The 21,086-nt window shown below is 49.0% G+C and overlaps 1 protein-coding gene across 1 annotated transcript in view; it reads right to left on the bottom strand.

The window, feature by feature from the left end:
* The window catches only part of LOC146858120 (gamma-crystallin-1-like), a 75,554-nt gene extending 54,692 nt beyond the window's left edge, over positions 1 to 20,862 (bottom strand). Inside the window, exon 1 of the mRNA XM_085646887.1 lies at positions 20,769 to 20,862. Coding sequence (XP_085503013.1) covers positions 20,769 to 20,810 — 42 coding nt within the window. The 5' untranslated portion in view covers positions 20,811 to 20,862. The remainder of the gene's footprint in view (positions 1 to 20,768) is intronic.
* Positions 20,863 to 21,086: the final 224 nt, after the last annotated feature.

Here is a 21,086-nt window from a genome sequence, read left to right as displayed (position 1 = left end):
TTCCACAAGTCCTTAACCGAGGCGTCTTTGGGGGTTGCCGGCGGCTCCTTCCCCTGCTTCGTGCGGGTCATGGTGTGGCCGTGTTCAGGATCAGCCTCACAGTGAACAGGGGTAGCAGCCCCAGCAGCTCAGAGGCCCGCAGTCGTGTGGCGAATGGCCAGCCCCACCTTTCCCGGCTCAGAACCACAGGGGCGCAGGGGTGAGCGCAGACGACAATGCCACGGCGTAGAGCGCCGCAACGCAGGAGGTCCTCGAGGCCCAACTCCACGTAGCAATGCAGCCGCTAAATAGTCCCAGGGTTAAGCTCCCACGCCGTCCAAGAGAGGCCCTCCAGCACTAGGAATGGCCGTCGCGCCTGTAGCGAACGCCACCAGCTCCCAGGTCAGGGCTCGTCAGCGGACCCCACCCAGCCCAACGCCAGTCTATCGGCTGGTTTGCATGTGTATGCAGCAGGCCACGGACATCAGGGCGCCGGTCGTCCCCTGGGCACGTTTCCGTCTAGAGCGCCCCCGGATCCAAGCCCAGGCCCCAGTTCAGTCGCCGTGTGGGCTAGGCCTCTCCCGCGAGGCGAGTCAAGGTGGCAGCCAGCGTCTCTCAGCCCCCGTCTAGTCCACAGCCACACGCACCTCCCGCGTCGCCCGCCTTCACCTTCGGGCCCCCGCCTCCGCTCTGGCCCCCAGCAAGCGCCCAGGTCGTCCGGGAGGTCCCGGCCTACCAGCTCTCGTCGTAGTAGGCGTCGTCCGCCGTTCAGTTCGGTGGCTCCGCGCCGCCCCGCTCCACGGATGGCCGGCGCCCTCCAGGCTCAAAGTCGTCACAGGCTGGCAGAACGACGCCGCGGCCAGGGCCCGGCCGGGCCAGTCCAGGGGCCCCAGTCACCAGCAGCAGGGCCCGCAACGCCGCCACGCGGCAGTAGCTCCTCGCGTGCAGTGAGTCGTAGGTTATGGCCAGGTGCCCCAGCAACCGCTCCGCGTAGCAATGTCAGGGCCGAGGCCTCATCACAGTCTGCCTCCTCCTTGGCGTCACGGGACGGGCAGCCGCAGCGACGGGACAGGGCCAGCCGCAGAACACAAGATGGCGGCCGCGCCCGTCCCTGAGCCCGATCTCCCTCGAGTCGCCGCTCCGTCGGCCCCAGCCGCCTCAGGGTCGCTGTCGCTCTATCCCACGGCCCCAGCCGCCTCAACGTCGCCGTCGCTCTGTCGCACGGCCTCGCGGCTGCTCCAGCGGCACTCCTCTCGGTCAGCCAGGCGCAGCCAAGATGGCGGTCGCAGTCTCTCCCGCCGGCTCCTCGCCTCGCAGGTCACCCCTGCTCGCCACAGCCGGTGTCGGGAGACTCTAGAGCGCCTGGCAGCCGCCCGCTGTCAATATCCAGCCGGTCCCCCTAGCTAGCTCGTCTCCGCATCCACCGTCCCGCTTTACAGGCTGGTTTCCACGGCGGCGGCCCGGAGCCTCAGCGATGTGCGACTCACATCGTCCGCGGCAAGACCACGCCCCCTCTTTAAATGTTTTAAAACATAAACAAAAATAATGTCATGAGCAATGCCAATAGCTCTAACTTTAACAATGCCGAGATTGTAAATGCTTGTTCTGGGATTGTTGCTGTGCTTGCATTTTGTGGAGAATGGTGTTGGGGTAATCATCCAGTTGACGGTGTTCTGGGGCAGAGACTTTTATCTGTTAGCATCCTGGTGTTCCTGGAAACTGGGCTTTGCTATTGGCTGACTAACCGTGGTATGGCAGAATACTAGGCCCACCTATCAGTCGACATGAAATATTCTAGTGAGGCATGAGGATACTGTTGTGGTTGGAAAGTTTCTGTCTGTTTTTGGGTTTAGTGGTCCTCCAACAGGGTTTTGTCATAATTATTACCACTGATTCATATAGGGGTGGATGAGCTAATTCATCCAGTGGGCCTGAAATTGCTGCAGCAGAAGACAGTGGGATTGCTGTTGCTCAGAGGAATATGGTCAGAGGTCAACCTTTGTATTGCCTAAGTTCGTGCTTTAAAGGAAAACAGAAAAATATTGACGGAGCAAAGGGGGTAAGTTGCTAGTTTAAGGGTTTTATGGTGTTGGCTCAATCACTCATGAAGGACTAGATACGGTTTTGGCCAGTTGCATGTGATTAAATTTGGGTATGCATTTTGATGGAATTTGGGGAATTGTTGGTGGACGTGCGATGAGTTATCTTGGGTAGTGCTTTGCTGTGAGTCCGTGTTTCTTCAGGAAAACACTGCACAGGATTTTCCTGGGTGGCGATAATTTGGTGGGTGGAGATTAAGGTTCAAGCTCATTCATCCCTTGAGGAGGGTGTGGGGACAGACCCACGGGAAGGGAAGAGGAGCTTGGAGGACGTGGAGCAAGGCAAAGAGGAGCGATTTTAGTGAGGATGGTTTGGGCTGAGAGAGACATTGGTTAACCCCTTCAGTGCCACGCCCTTTCCCCCTCCTGTGCCGGGCGTTGCATTAGTGGGTGGGGTTCATGACGAGATAGTCTCGTCATGGGCACAGCGCGACCGTGCTCCATGACGAGACTATCTCGTCATGGGCACAGAAGAGGTTAATGTGGTATCTTGAATAAATTGGAGTTTTTGGTTGGGTTATGCATTAATGAAGTTATTGCTGTATGCTGTATATATTGAAACGCTGTGTAGCTACAAGCCTATTGAAATAAAGTGGCCTTTTCTGCTACAACAGGATTGTGGGTGTGCTCTTTTATTGCACAACGAGCGCAGTGCCCGAGCAGCTGCTCTGAAAAAAGAGTGGCACTTAAGCAGCTGCTCTAAGAGCAAATATGGTGCCCGAGCAGCAGGCAGTGAAAACAAAGAAGCAGCGCACGAGCTGCCGCTTTCAGCAAATGCAACGTCCAAGCAGCCGCCTTCAAACCAGGGAACGCAGCATTGGCCACCAAGAAGGAAGCCACAGTGCCCGTAAAAAACAGAACTGCAAAGAGGAAAAGCAGCTCCCAAGCAGCCGCAATCCCAAAGCAATACAAATAAAGTAAAATGCACTTACCTGGCAATCTTTGAGGGTGCCGAAGCAACCTCCCGCAGTGTGTTTAGCCAGAGCTATTGACTTTGCCAATGTACTTAAGCTATGTTGTAGGGAAGTGTGGCTGCTGTGTAGAATGTTGAAAAGTTATAATAAAAAAGTGTTAGAAGCATTTTTGTTACCGCATAAATAACCAAGAAGACATTATGTACAACTGAACGGCCCTATTAAAAAAATAATTAACTTAAAAAATGTCTTCTAGTTTTTATGTTCTTGCAATGCTGGCAACTTCTTCCTGCCTGTTCTAATGGTATAAACAATGCGAGGGTAGAGGTTGGGAAATAGTACCTGAATTAGTACACGAGCAGTGGACGGACATTAGGGGAGAATCAACAGAAGCCAGATTCCGATGGAAGACTGAAGTGGTGCTGCGGTGGTGGGGTGCTGGTGCAGAGGTGATGCTCAGGTGATGCTGTATGATACTCAGGTGGTGCTGAGTGATGCTGAGGTGGTGGTGTGCTGGTGTGGAGGTGATTCTCAGGTGATGCTGTATGATATACAGGTGGTGCTGAGGGATGTTAAGGTAGTGGTGTGCTGGTGCATAGGTGATGCTCAGGTGAAGCTGTGTGATACTGAGGTGGTGCTGAGTGAGGCTGTGGAATTGAGTCATGCTGAGCTGGTGGTGCTGCAATGATCCTCAGGCGGTGCTGACCTGGTGCTCAAGGGGTGCTGAGTGATGCTGAGTTGGTACTGTGCTGAGATGATGCAGTGCTGATGCTAAGGTGGTGCTGCACTGATGCTGAAGTGGTGCTGCTTATGTGCTGCATTGCTGCTGTGGTGGGGCTGTGCTGGGGTTGTCCACAAATGCGGAGGTGATGCTGTGCTGATGATGAGATGGTGCTGTGCTGATGTTGAGGTGATCCTGCACTGGTGTTGCGGTGTTGCTCTGCTGGTGCTGAGGTGGTGCTGCGCTGGTGCTGAGGTGGTCCTACACTGGTGGTGGTGCACTGATGAGGTGGTGCTGTGCTGATACTGAGATAGCACTGTGCTGATGCTGTGGTGGTGCTCAGGTGGTGCTGAGTGATACTGAGGAGGTGCTGTGTGATGCTGAGTTGGTGCTGAGTCATGCTGAGGTGTTGCTGTTGTGCTGGTGCTCAGGTGGTGCTGAGCTGGTGCTCAGGTGATGCTGAGTGATGTTGAGTTGGTGCTGTGCTGACGTGATGCTGTGCTGATGCTGAGGCGGTGCTGCACTGATGCTGAGGTGGTGATGTGTTGATGTTTAAGTGGTTCTACATTGGTGTTGAATTACTGCTGAGGTGGGGTTGCACTGGTGCACAGGTGGTGCTGCGCTGATGCTCAGTTGGTGCTGCACTGGTGGTGGACTGATGCAGAGGTGGTGCTGTGCTAATGCTGACATGGTGCTGTGCTCATGCAGGAGTGGTGCTGTGGTGGTGCTCAGGAGGTGCTGTGCTGATGCTTAGGTGGTGCTGCACTGGTGCGCAGGTGGTGCTGCACTGGTGCTGAGTGATATAGAGGTGGTGGTGTGCTTCTGCAGAGATGGCACTCAAATGTTGCTGAGTGATACTGAGGTGGTGCTGAGATGATGGTGAGTGATGCTTTGGTGAGGCTCAGGTGGTGCTGAGGTAATGCTTTACTGGTGCTGTGTTGGAACAGTGTCCATGAAAGTGTGTCTGTAAGGGTGGATGCGCTGCATGATGGACAGATGAATGGATGAGTGAGTGGGTAGATGGATAGAAGGAAGGATGGAAGATTGCATGTGGATAAATGAATGGCGTTCTTGTGAATGTGTACATGGATGGGTGGATGAGTGAATGGCAGAGTCTGTCTAGAAGGATGCATGCATGACCAGACAAATGCCCTGGATGATGGAAGCCGTTATATAGTTGGATAGATGTGCATATGGATTTATTTATTTTTTAAATTTAAATAAGGGGTGCTGGTGGCCAACGTCACATCATTGCTTAATATCTACTGGCGAGTTTGTCGGGTAGCAGGTGCAGGGCTCCTTTGCCCAAAAGATCACCTGCTAGAAGGTCATGGAGGTTTGGGTCCGGGCTTGTGTTCAGGCTGTAGACTGAGGCAGGTAGCAGCACTGTGGGCAGGCAGTGGGCATTTGCTGGCGGCACAACAAAGTAGGCAAGACCACACGTTTCTTGAAGTGCAAAGATAGCAGTGTGCAGTGTGTGTTCAGACGAGCCAACCAGAAATATTTGAGTTTGGGTTGGTGGTGGGCATAAGGGACAGGAAGCTGAGGCACCCAAGGCACTTTGGCCAGGGTCTGGGCAGCGGCAGCAGTGTGGTAAGAAGTGAAAAAAGTCCTGGTCCCCCAAAGTGAGGGCTGGTGATGCCCACCATCCACCACCACCAGAAATGAAGTACTGGCACCGGCAACCACCAGCACAAATGCATTACTGGCACTGGCAACCACCAGAACAAATTAAGTACTGGCACCGGCAACCACCAGCAGACATGGAGTACTGGCACCGGCAACTACCAGAACAAATGAATTACTGGCACCACCAACTACCAGCACAAAGTAAGTACTGGCACCAGCAACCACCAGCACAAATGAAATACTAACACCGACAACCATCAGCACAAATGAAGTACTGGTACCGACAACCACCAGCACAAATGAAGTGCTGGCTCCAATGAATTGATAGATCACACTCACAATTGACAGTCTCTGACCAGCTTAGGGGCATATTTACAAGCAGGCGATAAAAAATTATCGCCGTTTTTGCGGCCGTCTACGGCCGAAAAGCGGCGATAATTTTATCGCCTAATTAGCAAAGCCACGCTGACGCGTGAAACCTTGCTTTAGCATGGGGATTCGTTACGCCCAGCTTTGCATCTCTAATGAGATGCAAAGTGGGCGTTCCTGACCTAACATGACAGGAGAAATGTCGCTAAGTAACATTTCTGCTATCATCAAGCCCCACGCTATGAAGCATAGCGTCAGGAAAAGTAGCGATAACCCCTGTTATCGCTACTTTCCTTACGCCTGCTTCAGGACTGACTTAGCCATGATATCCTATGGAGGGTGGATATCATGGCTAAGTTTGTGAGTCCCTATCATCAAGCTAACTCCACATTGCGTGAGATTATCGCTGGGTTTCCAGCGATAATCTCACGTTAGGCAGTTAGCGTGAGGATTTTTATCGCTGAGGAGATAAGCGTTGCTAATAGCACGTTATCTCAGCGATAAAAATCCACGTTACCCGGCGATAATTATCCTCACGCTAAGAGCGCTGAGTGATAATTATCGCCGGGTGTTGCTGATCTGCCTCTAAATTCCATGTTCACAGCGTATCCTGCTGAGACTTAAAGACAAGAAATAGGGAGGGTGGTTTTAGAAAAAAATACACAACTAGTTGAATATTATAATGTCCCACGGGAAGACAGTTTTACGATAAAGCAACAATTTATTGTGACTGGCAAATTCCACTAACACATAATTAATCTATTTATACAGCAGCACACGCTATCCACGATGGGTAAGGTTGCATATTTTTTTTATTATTTTGATCATAAACAATACTATATAAAATGGAGGCAATTGACTCACAATAAATCTGCATTTAAATGCAACATACTGATTGTTCAGTGTGTGGACCCCTTATTGCCATATCGGCTGTGCTGCTAATACAAAAGCAAAGCGTAAGCACAACAGCGTGGCTTCTGTGGCACGCCATTCAAATTTGAGCAAAGGAAGGCTGCTGGTTGATAAAAGGAGAAATCAACTAAAAATCTATCAATGGTCACCTTGAAAGGGTTCTGTTTCCCCGAGGAGAAAACACAGCTGATAAGCATCTCTGTGTCACAACTGTTGAAACTGCGTGCGCTCCTTTGATAGTGGAACAAATAAGCAACTATTTTTTAATCGTACATTCAGCAGGAGAATGGTTTAAAAGGGGAACGTTAAGGTGCCTGTTATGCTATTAAAAGGCACTCATCAAGCACAAACATACTTGCAAAACCCCTTTGGAAATATGTTGTTCTTCTGTAAATATGTGTCTTCCTCCTTTCTGGTGAGATGTGCGGCTGGCAGCCACAAATGCCGAGTCACAGCAACCATTCAGTTAATCCTATTTCCGAATCAGAATGCCCCCCAGCCGTTTAATCAAAGGGTAGGCAGTAAGTTCGAAAAAAAGATACCCACTGGCTATAAACAGGGTAAAACAAATGGCCCTCTGCTGCTCTGTAATTGGGAGAAATCACTCCTCAGCAGACAAGGCACAGGCAAAACAAGCAATTAGCTGGGCAGAAGGGCAAGAGATGGGATGTTAAAAGAAACAATTAGCAATATACCTTTTTCTATGAATCACTGTTTTAAACATGTTTAAGTAACATGCTCATTGACGACAGCCTCAGTGTACCCTGAGACATCATAATATAACAGAAATGTACAAATGGTGTGGCAGATCTCTGTAGACCTGGTCTTCCAATGTCTTGAGATAAATTTTTGCTCCTCCTTGTGCCACTGGCATCCAATTTTCCCTCGTTCAGGTCTACGGGAGGTGCCAGGAGATAGCATGCCAGCCACAACTGGCTCACACTGACTGCCCCTTGGCTGGTATTGCATTAACGTAACCACAACACAAATTGGAGCTATAGGGGCAGAGAACAGGTCATCCCCCACTCAAACGTTTCATACAACAAGTGACCTGTTCCCAAGGTGAAAGACCAGTCAAGCATCTATACCCTTAGTCTTATATTTAAGACAAACTATTGAGCATGTGGTCACACCATCAACGCTGCTTATGGGTATGATTTCACCTATTTAGAAAAAGAAAAGAAGAAATTCATATGAGGTACAATTGTCTCATTGATCCCAAATGTCTGTCTCTAAAACACCCAATAGAAGTGAAAAAGTGTAGGAAAGGAACGAGGGAGCCTCACGGTAGCACCACCATGGAGGTTTAAGCAGGAAGGTACTCGCCTGCTGCCTCAAGGTCTCATCATCAGCAGCCCTCGTTCCGAAAACAAATTGAGTGTAAGGGAAGAGAAATAGGTAACAACCTAGAGAGTGCTAAGGTGTGTGTAAAGAAAGGTATAGTGCCAAATTATGTGCACCAAGGAATCCCCACAACTTATATATAAAAGTGAACTAGTACACACTGGCTTACAATTTTATTCCGTGCTGTGTGTCTACTTCAATTTAAAATGCCGACATGTTTCATTGCCTTTGGGTACACTCATGGCAATTTCATCAGGGCGTGGGGTTTTTTTCTCAACCCTGCATTTCCGCCTGTCTTTTCGTAAAAACTTCTGTAAGAGACAAAGGGTAGAGAGACAAACAACAACACGAAACGACATCAATTGGCAAATGGGCAAAGAATATTATTCCCCTCGTAGCGTATAGGCCATGTCATTTACCGGAATTTGACCCAGGACGGGTATACCTTTACCCTGGAGCTCTGGTATGCGATAAACTGCATTCGTTCTGGGCTCTTCTGGACGGCTCCTACTGTGAGCCTGTAACACATAATCATGGATCGTGAGTCTGTTATTATGGATTTGGGCATATCGTAACTCACTGTCCGTATATCCTTCGGTTTTGCGCCTCATTTTACTAGTATCAATGGCGCCTCCCTGTCTTACAGTTTTCCAGTCTCCCCAATGTGTTACGGCGTCTCAAATTGCGGCTGTAATGAGACGCTGTATCTTCGCTACTCAAACCATCATCATTGTGTTTTCGGAGGTTGTATTTAAAATAAGGGCTGGGAAAGGGACCCCCTCGAGATATTGCAGACCCTCCCGTCTCGCACTCTGTAGCCCCAAAATCACCACTCATGCTTCCAGCTAATTAAAAAGTTCCAGCTGATTAAAGAATTCACAGAGTCCCTGCTTTACTAGTATCTCTTGCTGCAGCACCCACCTTAGTCACTTGTGCGTCCGGCGTTAGCTCAGCACCGCGTCAACCCGGTGCGCTGTTGCCTGGGATTAAATACACCTGGTTCAACTCGTGTACTAACCCGGAAGGGAACCGCCCTGCTCAGGAAGTGTCTAATGTGGTGCTCCTATCTGTGTCATGCGTCGCCGCCATCTTGGACTGGTGTCCATAACCTGTCAGCCCACTATTCGTTCCTGGGGGGGTGGAATAGAGCTATGTCTCTATCACTCTAAATAGGTAGCTCTGTAGATTTTTACCAGATTTTACTTCACAGTCACAACTATTTCTTTTCTAGCTATCAGTCGGACCTGTCTCACCACGAGGTACAGAGTTCTCTTTTACAGGTTGTCCGCTGGTAGTCCCTTGCTGTTTCTACTCCTTGGTCGAGGTTGGGCCTGGACCTAAATTTCTGGCATACCACCGCAAGCTAGTTTTATCTGGCTGTATAGGAGATTGATGGACTATACACTTACCCTATTCCACTCAATAAGGTCATTAAGTCCATTTTTGTCCACCCCTTCCTGGTAAATCCAGCGTGCTTCCCTGGTGCTTAATCTGGTCTCCATATTGAAAAGGTCCCCCTTCACCCTTTCAAGGACCACCCACCGTACATCTTTTGGCATATGTTTTTGGGACTGATAGTGTTGCACCAGTCTGGTACTTAGTCTCCCTGCACGTAATGTACTCAGGTGTTCTTGTATCCTGATTTTGACCTTCCTGCTAGTGAGGCCAATGTAGTGGAGGTCACAGGGGCATGTCAGTCTGTAAATAACATTAGTTGTGTTACAATTGCTAAACTGGTTTAAAAACCAGGTGGTGTTATTTGCAAGAGTTACACTTTTAGTGGCAGATGTAAACGCACACACAGAACAGCTCCCACATGGGTAATGTCCCTGCGGAATGTTGGTCTCACGGGGGTCCTGTCTTGGTCTTGAATGGACCAGACGATCACGGATGTTCGTTGATCGCTTGAATGCGAAGCGGGGAGGTGGCATTTGCATGTTCGCAGTACTTAGCAGATGCCAGTGTCTGCGAATGGTCTGTCGAATTTTAGTGGAGAGTGGACCAAAAGTAGTCACTACTGGAATGCAGTCGCTGCTTTTCTTAGGGGTTTTTTCTAATAAAGCAGCGCGCGGGGTATTATAAGCTCGCTTTCTTGCTTGTTTGATGACCTTAATTGGGTATGCCCGGTCCCTCAACTTAGTGGCTAGCACCTGGGATTGCTCAGAGTAGTGTTGTAAATTGGAACAATTGCGGCGATACCTCAGAAACTGCCCCACGGGCAAGTTATCCCTGAGTGCTCTAGGGTGGAATGATCTGTAGTGCAGTAGGGAGTTTTTGTCCGTTGGTTTTTGATGGACCGTAGTAGTCAGACCCCCATTTTCGGCCTGTATATCAAGGTCCAGGTATACTGCAGTTGTACTACTCACTGACCATGTAAATTTCAAACATCCATCAAGGCCGTTGAGCCACGTGAGAAACTCGTTGAGTCTCTCTTCTGAGCCTTTCCAGATACATAGCACATCGTCTATGTATCTCTTCCAGAGGACAATGTTCCTCTGGAAGGGATTGGTATCTGGGTTGATGTAATAAGCCTCAAATTGGCCCACATAGATACATGCCAGGCTTGGGGCAAAGGTAGCCCCCATCGATGTCCCGGATACCTGGAGGTATAGCTGTTCCTTGCATGCAAAAAAATTCCTTGTTAGGGCAATCTCAACACACTGGAGAACAAAGGTCTGTGGTGTATCATAAAACCATTCGGAATCTCTCAGGGCTCGTGCTGCTGCCACCAGCGTGGCCTCCTGAGGGATACTCGTATATAGAGATTCTATGTCTATAGTGACGAGATAATGGTTATCAGGGTTGTATGATACATTTTCCAGAATTCTCAAAACATCCGTTGTATCTTGGACGTATGAGGGTTGAGTAATGACACATTCTCTCAGGAAAAAATCTGAAAACTGGGATAGTGGTTCCAGTAGGGACTGAATGCCCGATACTATGGGGCGACCCGGGGGAGGGCGTTGTACTTTGTGAATCTTGGGGACTATATAGAACGCCGGAACCCTTGGTTTTAAATTGATCAGGAATTCAGCTTCTCTATATGTCACCCACTTCTTTTCCTTGGCTTCCGTCACTAATTGAGTGATCATCACTTGTAGTTCGTTGGTGGGGTCCCGTGCCAAGGGTCGATAGTTGTTACGATCACCCAGGAGCCTGGCCACTTCGATGTCATAGTCTTGTGTGTCCATCACTACCAAAGCCCCGCCCTTGTCGGCCGGCTTGATAGTGATGGATTGGTTGTTCTGTATGCTCCTCAGTGCTTGCCAATCCACATAACTCATATTGCTATGTGTTGGAGTTTGCATGTTTTGTTCCAACTGAAGGATATCCTGTAGCACCTTCTGTTCGAACACTAATGTTTCGGGGCCCACTGCACTGTTGGGCGGGCAGAACTGAGAGGGGCGGCGCAGATTTGTTGAAAACACCGACATATTTTCCTGTTCTTTCCCCTCAAAAAATTTTTTGAGTTTAATTTTCCTCATCAAACCATGAAGCTCGGCCCGGAGTTGGAACCCATCGTGACGGGGAGTGGGTACAAACCCTAGTCCTTTATTTAGTACTGCAAGTTCTGTATCAGTAAGTTGGTATTTTGAAAGATTGACTACTATATTGTTAGTTGCAGTTATAGGGGTGTTCTGCCTCTGCTGCGTGTAATCCTGGGGGAGAATGGCTGCCAGGTGGAGTTCTGGTTCTGGCGGGCCCGACCGCGTCCCCGACCTCTGTAACTGGCCCCTCGTTGGTCCATCGGGTTCTGTGTTTGCTGTCCTAAAAAAACCCTAAACATTGCTCCCAAATCCTCATTGGTTTTGTCCTGGGGATTAAATCTAACCCTCTGGTTAGACGTGGATGCTTGAGCCGGGGTCTCATCTTCCTCACTGCTGGTATTTTCAAATGTCCAGTTATTTGGAGCTCTTCTCCCCTGACGACGTCCCCCTCTCCCACCTGGTTGGAATGTTGGTTGGGGTTGGGTCTGTTGATAGTGTTGATCTTCAACATATGGAAACGCCCATTCATGGGTAAACCTGTCTAGATTACGTCTGAGTCCCTTAATCTTTTGGTTGACCATATATGCTTGATATTCATTTAGGTCTTCTTGAATTCTGGCCAGCTGTTCTTTTGTGTCAGTGATAGTTGTGTCTGCCTTTATGGTCTCCTCTAACTCTAAGATCTCCTTGAGGAGCTCGTCACTGAGCCTCTTGGCCGTGTTGATTATCAAGACAAGCCAGTCCCGGGTGCACTTGTTCGCTATGTAGCTCCAGTCCACCCGGAATTTCTTGTCTTCCAAAAAGATTTTAGGTTCTATACGCACTAGAAGGCTGGCAGGTGCTGCCCCTGCCCTAAGATATTCTGTCATCAGGGCTCCATGGAGTGCTATCCTCACTTGTCTTTTCCTAGTGTTGGATAGTTTCTCCCATTCGTCACGGGCAGATGGAGCCCCATTTAAGGGAGCATTAGGTAGTAAAGAAGGGCCTGATAGGATTGACGCTATATGTTCGTCCGTAAATGCGAGGCAAAACTTGTCCATATTACTATCTCTCTACTATTGAACCTCCCACAGTACAAGTCCTCCCGATATTATCTATGAAAATGGTGAGTGAGATGTACAAGGTGCAGGAATCGGAGAGGAAAGGGGTGAATATTTTCAGGGGATGGCTTCCGAAGGAAGCACAGCCAAATGTTAATGTCGCTACGTGTTGTCCCTCGTAATGAATAGAAAATCGTTTAAAAGCTCTCACGGCTAAGCTGCCGTTCTCATAACCACAACACAAATTGGAGCTATAGGGGCAGAGAACAGGTCATCCCCCACTCAAACGTTTCATACAACAAGTGACCTGTTCCCAAGGTGAAAGACCAGTCAAGCATCTATACCCTTAGTCTTATATTTAAGACAAACTATTGAGCATGTGGTCACACCATCAACGCTGCTTATGGGTATGATTTCACCTATTTAGAAAAAGAAAAGAAGAAATTCATATGAGGTACAATTGTCTCATTGATCCCAAATGTCTGTCTCTAAAACACCCAATAGAAGTGAAAAAGTGTAGGAAAGGAACGAGGGAGCCTCACGGTAGCACCACCATGGAGGTTTAAGCAGGAAGGTACTCGCCTGCTGCCTCAAGGTCTCATCATCAGCAGCCCTCGTCAGAGCTCCAAATAACTGGACATTTGAAAATACCAGCAGTGAGGAAGATGAGACCCCGGCTCAAGCATCCACGTCTAACCAGAGGGTTAGATTTAATCCCCAGGACAAAACCAATGAGGATTTGGGAGCAATGTTTAGGGTTTTTTTAGGACAGCAAACACAGAACCCGATGGACCAACGAGGGGCCAGTTACAGAGGTCGGGGACGCGGTCGGGCCCGCCAGAACCAGAACTCCACCTGGCAGCCATTCTCCCCCAGGATTACACGCAGCAGAGGCAGAACACCCCTATAACTGCAACTAACAATATAGTAGTCAATCTTTCAAAATACCAACTTACTGATACAGAACTTGCAGTACTAAATAAAGGACTAGGGTTTGTACCCACTCCCCGTCACGATGGGTTCCAACTCCGGGCCGAGCTTCATGGTTTGATGAGGAAAATTAAACTCAAAAAATTTTTTGAGGGGAAAGAACAGGAAAATATGTCGGTGTTTTCAACAAATCTGCGCCGCCCCTCTCAGTTCTGCCCGCCCAACAGTGCAGTGGGCCCCGAAACATTAGTGTTCGAACAGAAGGTGCTACAGGATATCCTTCAGTTGGAACAAAACATGCAAACTCCAACACATAGCAATATGAGTTATGTGGATTGGCAAGCACTGAGGAGCATACAGAACAACCAATCCATCACTATCAAGCCGGCCGACAAGGGCGGGGCTTTGGTAGTGATGGACACACAAGACTATGACATCGAAGTGGCCAGGCTCCTGGGTGATCGTAACAACTATCGACCCTTGGCACGGGACCCCACCAACGAACTACAAGTGATGATCACTCAATTAGTGACGGAAGCCAAGGAAAAGAAGTGGGTGACATATAGAGAAGCTGAATTCCTGATCAATTTAAAACCAAGGGTTCCGGCGTTCTATATAGTCCCCAAGATTCACAAAGTACAACGCCCTCCCCCGGGTCGCCCCATAGTATCGGGCATTCAGTCCCTACTGGAACCACTATCCCAGTTTTCAGATTTTTTCCTGAGAGAATGTGTCATTACTCAACCCTCATACGTCCAAGATACAACGGATGTTTTGAGAATTCTGGAAAATGTATCATACAACCCTGATAACCATTATCTCGTCACTATAGACATAGAATCTCTATATACGAGTATCCCTCAGGAGGCCACGCTGGTGGCAGCAGCACGAGCCCTGAGAGATTCCGAATGGTTTTATGATACACCACAGACCTTTGTTCTCCAGTGTGTTGAGATTGCCCTAACAAGGAATTTTTTTGCATGCAAGGAACAGCTATACCTCCAGGTATCCGGGACATCGATGGGGGCTACCTTTGCCCCAAGCCTGGCATGTATCTATGTGGGCCAATTTGAGGCTTATTACATCAACCCAGATACCAATCCCTTCCAGAGGAACATTGTCCTCTGGAAGAGATACATAGACGATGTGCTATGTATCTGGAAAGGCTCAGAAGAGAGACTCAACGAGTTTCTCACGTGGCTCAACGGCCTTGATGGATGTTTGAAATTTACATGGTCAGTGAGTAGTACAACTGCAGTATACCTGGACCTTGATATACAGGCCGAAAATGGGGGTCTGACTACTACGGTCCATCAAAAACCAACGGACAAAAACTCCCTACTGCACTACAGATCATTCCACCCTAGAGCACTCAGGGATAACTTGCCCGTGGGGCAGTTTCTGAGGTATCGCCGCAATTGTTCCAATTTACAACACTACTCTGAGCAATCCCAGGTGCTAGCCACTAAGTTGAGGGACCGGGCATACCCAATTAAGGTCATCAAACAAGCAAGAAAGCGAGCTTATAATACCCCGCGCGCTGCTTTATTAGAAAAAACCCCTAAGAAAAGCAGCGACTGCATTCCAGTAGTGACTACTTTTGGTCCACTCTCCACTAAAATTCGACAGACCATTCGCAAACACTGGCATCTGCTAAGTACTGCGAACATGCAAATGCCACCTCCCCGCTTCGCATTCAAGCGATCAACGAACATCCGTGATCGTCTGGTCCATTCAAGACCAAGACAGGACCCCCGTGAGACCAACATTCCGCAGGGACATTACCCATGTGGGAGCTGTTCTGTGTGTGCGTTTACATCTGCCACTAAAAGTGTAACTCTTGCAAATAACACCACCTGGTTTTTAAACCAGTTTAGCAATTGTAACACAACTAATGTTATTTACAGACTGACATGCCCCTGTGACCTCCACTACATTGGCCTCACTAGCAGGAAGGTCAAAATCAGGATACAAGAACACCTGAGTACATTACGTGCAGGGAGACTAAGTACCAGACTGGTGCAACACTATCAGTCCCAAAAACATATGCCAAAAGATGTACGGTGGGTGGTCCTTGAAAGGGTGAAGGGGGACCTTTTCAATATGGAGACCAGATTAAGCACCAGGGAAGCACGCTGGATTTACCAGGAAGGGGTGGACAAAAATGGACTTAATGACCTTATTGAGTGGAATAGGGTAAGTGTATAGTCCATCAATCTCCTATACAGCCAGATAAAACTAGCTTGCGGTGGTATGCCAGAAATTTAGGTCCAGGCCCAACCTCGACCAAGGAGTAGAAACAGCAAGGGACTACCAGCGGACAACCTGTAAAAGAGAACTCTGTACCTCGTGGTGAGACAGGTCCGACTGATAGCTAGAAAAGAAATAGTTGTGACTGTGAAGTAAAATCTGGTAAAAATCTACAGAGCTACCTATTTAGAGTGATAGAGACATAGCTCTATTCCACCCCCCCAGGAACGAATAGTGGGCTGACAGGTTATGGACACCAGTCCAAGATGGCGGCGACGCATGACACAGATAGGAGCACCACATTAGACACTTCCTGAGCAGGGCGGTTCCCTTCCGGGTTAGTACACGAGTTGAACCAGGTGTATTTAATCCCAGGCAACAGCGCACCGGGTTGACGCGGTGCTGAGCTAACGCCGGACGCACAAGTGACTAAGGTGGGTGCTGCAGCAAGAGATACTAGTAAAGCAGGGACTCTGTGAATTCTTTAATCAGCTGGAACTTTTTAATTAGCTGGAAGCATGAGTGGTGATTTTGGGGCTACAGAGTGCGAGACGGGAGGGTCTGCAATATCTCGAGGGGGTCCCTTTCCCAGCCCTTATTTTAAATACAACCTCCGAAAACACAATGATGATGGTTTGAGTAGCGAAGATACAGCGTCTCATTACAGCCGCAATTTGAGACGCCGTAACACATTGGGGAGACTGGAAAACTGTAAGACAGGGAGGCGCCATTGATACTAGTAAAATGAGGCGCAAAACCGAAGGATATACGGACAGTGAGTTACGATATGCCCAAATCCATAATAACAGACTCACGATCCATGATTATGTGTTACAGGCTCACAGTAGGAGCCGTCCAGAAGAGCCCAGAACGAATGCAGTTTATCGCATACCAGAGCTCCAGGGTAAAGGTATACCCGTCCTGGGTCAAATTCCGGTAAATGACATGGCCTATACGCTACGAGGGGAATAATATTCTTTGCCCATTTGCCAATTGATGTCGTTTCGTGTTGTTGTTTGTCTCTCTACCCTTTGTCTCTTACAGAAGTTTTTACGAAAAGACAGGCGGAAATGCAGGGTTGAGAAAAAAACCCCACGCCCTGATGAAATTGCCATGAGTGTACCCAAAGGCAATGAAACATGTCGGCATTTTAAATTGAAGTAGACACACAGCACGGAATAAAATTGTAAGCCAGTGTGTACTAGTTCACTTTTATATATAAGTTGTGGGGATTCCTTGGTGCACATAATTTGGCACTATACCTTTCTTTACACACACCTTAGCACTCTCTAGGTTGTTACCTATTTCTCTTCCCTTACACTCAATTTGTTTTCGGAACGAGGGCTGCTGATGATGAGACCTTGAGGCAGCAGGCGAGTACCTTCCTGCTTAAACCTCCATGGTGGTGCTACCGTGAGGCTCCCTCGTTCCTTTCCTACACTTTTTCACTTCTATTGGGTGTTTTAGAGACAGACATTTGGGATCAATGAGACAATTGTACCTCATATGAATTTCTTCTTTTCTTTTTCTAAATAGGTGAAATCATACCCATAAGCAGCGTTGATGGTGTGACCACATGCTCAATAGTTTGTCTTAAATATAAGACTAAGGGTATAGATGCTTGACTGGTCTTTCACCTTGGGAACAGGTCACTTGTTGTATGAAATTGCATTAACGTAACCCGCAGACTCCACCACCTCATCAGATCCACCAAAAGGACCTCCTTCAAAGACCGCCTAGACAACAACGCACACAACAGCAAAGAGCTCTTCAACATCGTGAAGGAACTCTCCAACCCCAGCTCCAACACCAACGAATTCTCACCTTCGCAAGACCTGTGCGACTCGCTGGCCACCTTCTTCCATCGCAAGATCGCAGACATCCACGACAGCTTCAACGCCGTCACCACCACTGAGACCCCTCCTCCCACGACCACCACCCGCACCAACCACCTGCTCAACTGGACCAACATCAACAACGACGACACCATCAAGTTCATGAACACCATCCACTCCGGATCCCCGGAAGACCCCTGCCCACACCACATCTTAAACAAACCCAGCAGCACCATCGCACCCCATCTCCAGAAAACCATCAACATCTCCTTTGAGACAGCAACGTCCCCGAAGAGCTGGAAGCACGCAGAGATCAACGCCTTACTCAAGAAACACAAGGCAGACCCCAAGGACCTCAAGAACTTCCAACCCATCTCCCTGCTCCAGTTCCAGACGAAGGTCATCGAAAAGGCCGTCAACAAACAACTGACCAGCTTCCTCGAGGAGAACAGCATCCTGGACCTGTCCCAGTCTGGGTTCCGCAGCAACTGCCCTCATCGCTGCCACCGATGACATCAGGACCCTGCTTGACAACGGAGAAACCGCGGCCCTCATCCTCCTGGATCTGTCAGCTGCCTTCGACACGGTCTGCCACCGCACACTACGAACATGCCTCTACGACGCCGGAATCCAAGAGAAGGCTCTGGACTGGACCTCCTCCTTCCTCTCCAGCAGAACACAGAGCATCCGCCTCCCCCCCTTCCGCTCCGAAGCCACCGGGATCATCTGCGGCGTACCCCAAGGCTCATCCCTCAGCCCAACGTGGTTCAACGTATACATGGCACCGCTCGCCATCATCTCCTACGCCGACGACACCCAGCTGATCCTCTCCCTCACCGTAAAAACCAACCTCCATGAACGAATGAAGGCCGTCGCCGACTGGATGAGGAACAGCCGACTGAAGCTGAACTCGGACAAGATGGAGGTCCTCATCCTCAGATCCACCCCCTCGGCCTGGGACTACTCCTGGTGGCCGACTGCGCTAGGAACACCCCCAACACCCACCGACCATGCACGCAACCTAGGGGTCATCCTCGACTCTACCCTCTCCATGACGAAGCAGGTCAACGCCGTCTCCTCCTCCTTCTTCAACACCCTCCGCATGCTTCGCAGGATCTTCAAGTGGATCCCCACAGGAACGAGAAGGACAGTCACCCAGGCCCTCGTCAGCAGTAGACTGGACTACGGAAACGCACTCCACTCAGGAGCCCTGGCCAAACTCCTGAAACGGCTCCAACGCATCCAGAATGCCTCCGCACACCTGACCTTCGACATCCCTCGCTGCAGCCACATCACACCCCACCTGAGAGACCTGCACTGGCTCCCTGTCAACAAGAGGATAACCTTCAAACTCCTCACCCACGCACACAAGGCACTCTACAACACCGGACCAGCGTACCTCAACAGCCGACTTAGCCTCTACACCCCCACCCGCCAGCTCCGCTCCACAGACCGCGCATTCGCCACCATCCACCACATCCAAAGAGTGACCGCTGGCGGCAGATCATTCTCCCACCTCGCCGCCAAGACATGGAACACCCTCCCTATCGGCCTACGGCAGACCAAAGACCTTCTGACCTCCAGGAGACTTCTCAAGACTTGGCTCTTCGAACAGTAGCTGCTCCCCCCCCTCCCCCCAGTGCCTTGAGACCCTCACGGGTATGTAGTGTGCTTTACAAATGCTATGATTGATTGATTGGACGCATGTACAGCCCCTAGTTGTGAAGCTGGGCACAAGGGGGCACACAGACACTCGGTAGCCATACCGTTCTGTTGGAGCCAGAGTAGGCGCCCACAGCACATACAGCTGTATCTTTAGATGAACCAAATCCTGAAAGAAGCCGCAAACTAACGGACTGCATGCGGCTCCAAAACTGAAATATGTTCTTCAGGTGGCACCAGTCTTTAGTGTGGATTCTTTCTGGAACTTTTCATGACATAGTGAATTGTAGTACTGTCAACTTACAAACAAGCAGCTACGGGTGACAGTTCCTAAATTCAATTCAGTATGAAAAATATACAAGGTCATTTCCAAAAACTGCAAAACTCTGTCCAGTGGCTCCTGCCCACAAACTAGAAAGTCTTAAAGCAGGCACAATGTTAACTTCTCTGTCTCTCGCAGCACACCCGGTATTCCCCCCACCCTCTCCTGCTGCAGGGTGAGGTTACAGGGAAGCATGTGGAAAGTAAATAAAGAGCATTGCCTGGAACAAGACTAGATTGATAGCACACGCTGGGCACCCTCAGGCAAATGTGAGAAGATTGTAATCTTTACAAGCCCGTTTATGGGGGAAGCCTGGGGCAGTGATCCATTTGCTGCATTCCTCATTCTGTCGACCGCACTGGGAGATTATGTGAACTGGACTGCAAACAGTAACCCCACCAGGAAGCAAAGAAGAAACTAGTCCCACAAAACATCAGATAATCACACAAAGCGTAATGATACAGTACTCGGCCCATGCTCCCTGGGAGGAGCAAAAGACAATTAGGAGGGACAAAGAGGCAGGACTGACCACTAGCAAGAAAGGATTTTTAAAGGACACCAAAGCAAACAAATGAAAAGCAGGGGATGGCTGTATGCCCCTAAAGAAGTATACTAAAGTATACAAGAGGTCTCGAATGCTCGACCTAAAAACAGGAAGAGTGAGAAGAAGGCGAGGGGTTTTATGGATCTTTCCTTCGACCCTCTCATAGAACGGGAAAACAGCTGTACAGTAGTGAGTACTAGGGAGTGACTGGGCACTCTCACTCCCTCAGTTTGGAATGGTAGGAGGAAGTGAAGAAGAGGAGGTAGTCACGTTTCTATTCAAGAACACCGTCACCCAATCAACTCCAGGCTGTCCATATAAATGAAGTGTAAATAAGCAGGCAGTGTTAGGTCAAATATGATACAGTACACATCGGCTCCATTCGCCCAGGCCTGCTTTGAAAGTGACAAATGTGGTTCAGTAGAACTAAACCTGCATTTGAATCCAATACATAGGATTCACACCCAAAAATCCCAGAGAAACTCAAGAAACGTGTGCCAACTCTTAGTAGATTTCCAGAAAACACAGAGTTTTGTGCAAGTGGAAATTGTGTGTACATTAATCTGACACAAATGTATTTTTTTAAATACTTAATTTACATTTGTTTTTCTACAGGGAACTTATCTTTGATGAGCTACTGAAATGCACCCCGATTACGTGCGGGGTATTTCGCTCCACACTCACACACGGTTCAGGATTGGACCCGTTAGGATGAAAACCTCAGTCTTACCTTTCCCATGTTGGCTGTTGGATGTGGTACCTCTCTGCCCATAGTCCGAGCCTTTATATACACACACACTCACGCCAGGAATGCAAGCTCGACAGGGTTTGCATTTCTGCCCACTACGGAGAATGCCGGCCCCTATTCATCCTTTATTGTGCTGGGGTATGTTCTTTTTGTGTTGGTTTTGTTTGTATTTATAATGGGGGGTGGGGATGATGGTTCAATGACATTGACAGACGAAAGCTGCACTCCAGACCAGGGGCCGGACAGGAGTGCTAGTGTGCATTATTTGCTGACAACATTTGTGTCAGCTTTGGACCTGGC

This window comes from Triturus cristatus, chromosome 3_2 (genome assembly GCF_964204655.1).
Source record: "Triturus cristatus chromosome 3_2, aTriCri1.1, whole genome shotgun sequence".
In the NCBI taxonomy this organism is placed as follows: Eukaryota; Metazoa; Chordata; class Amphibia; order Caudata; family Salamandridae; genus Triturus; species Triturus cristatus.
Note: the sequence above shows the minus strand (reverse complement) of the source record. Positions and strands in the feature narration are given on the sequence as shown.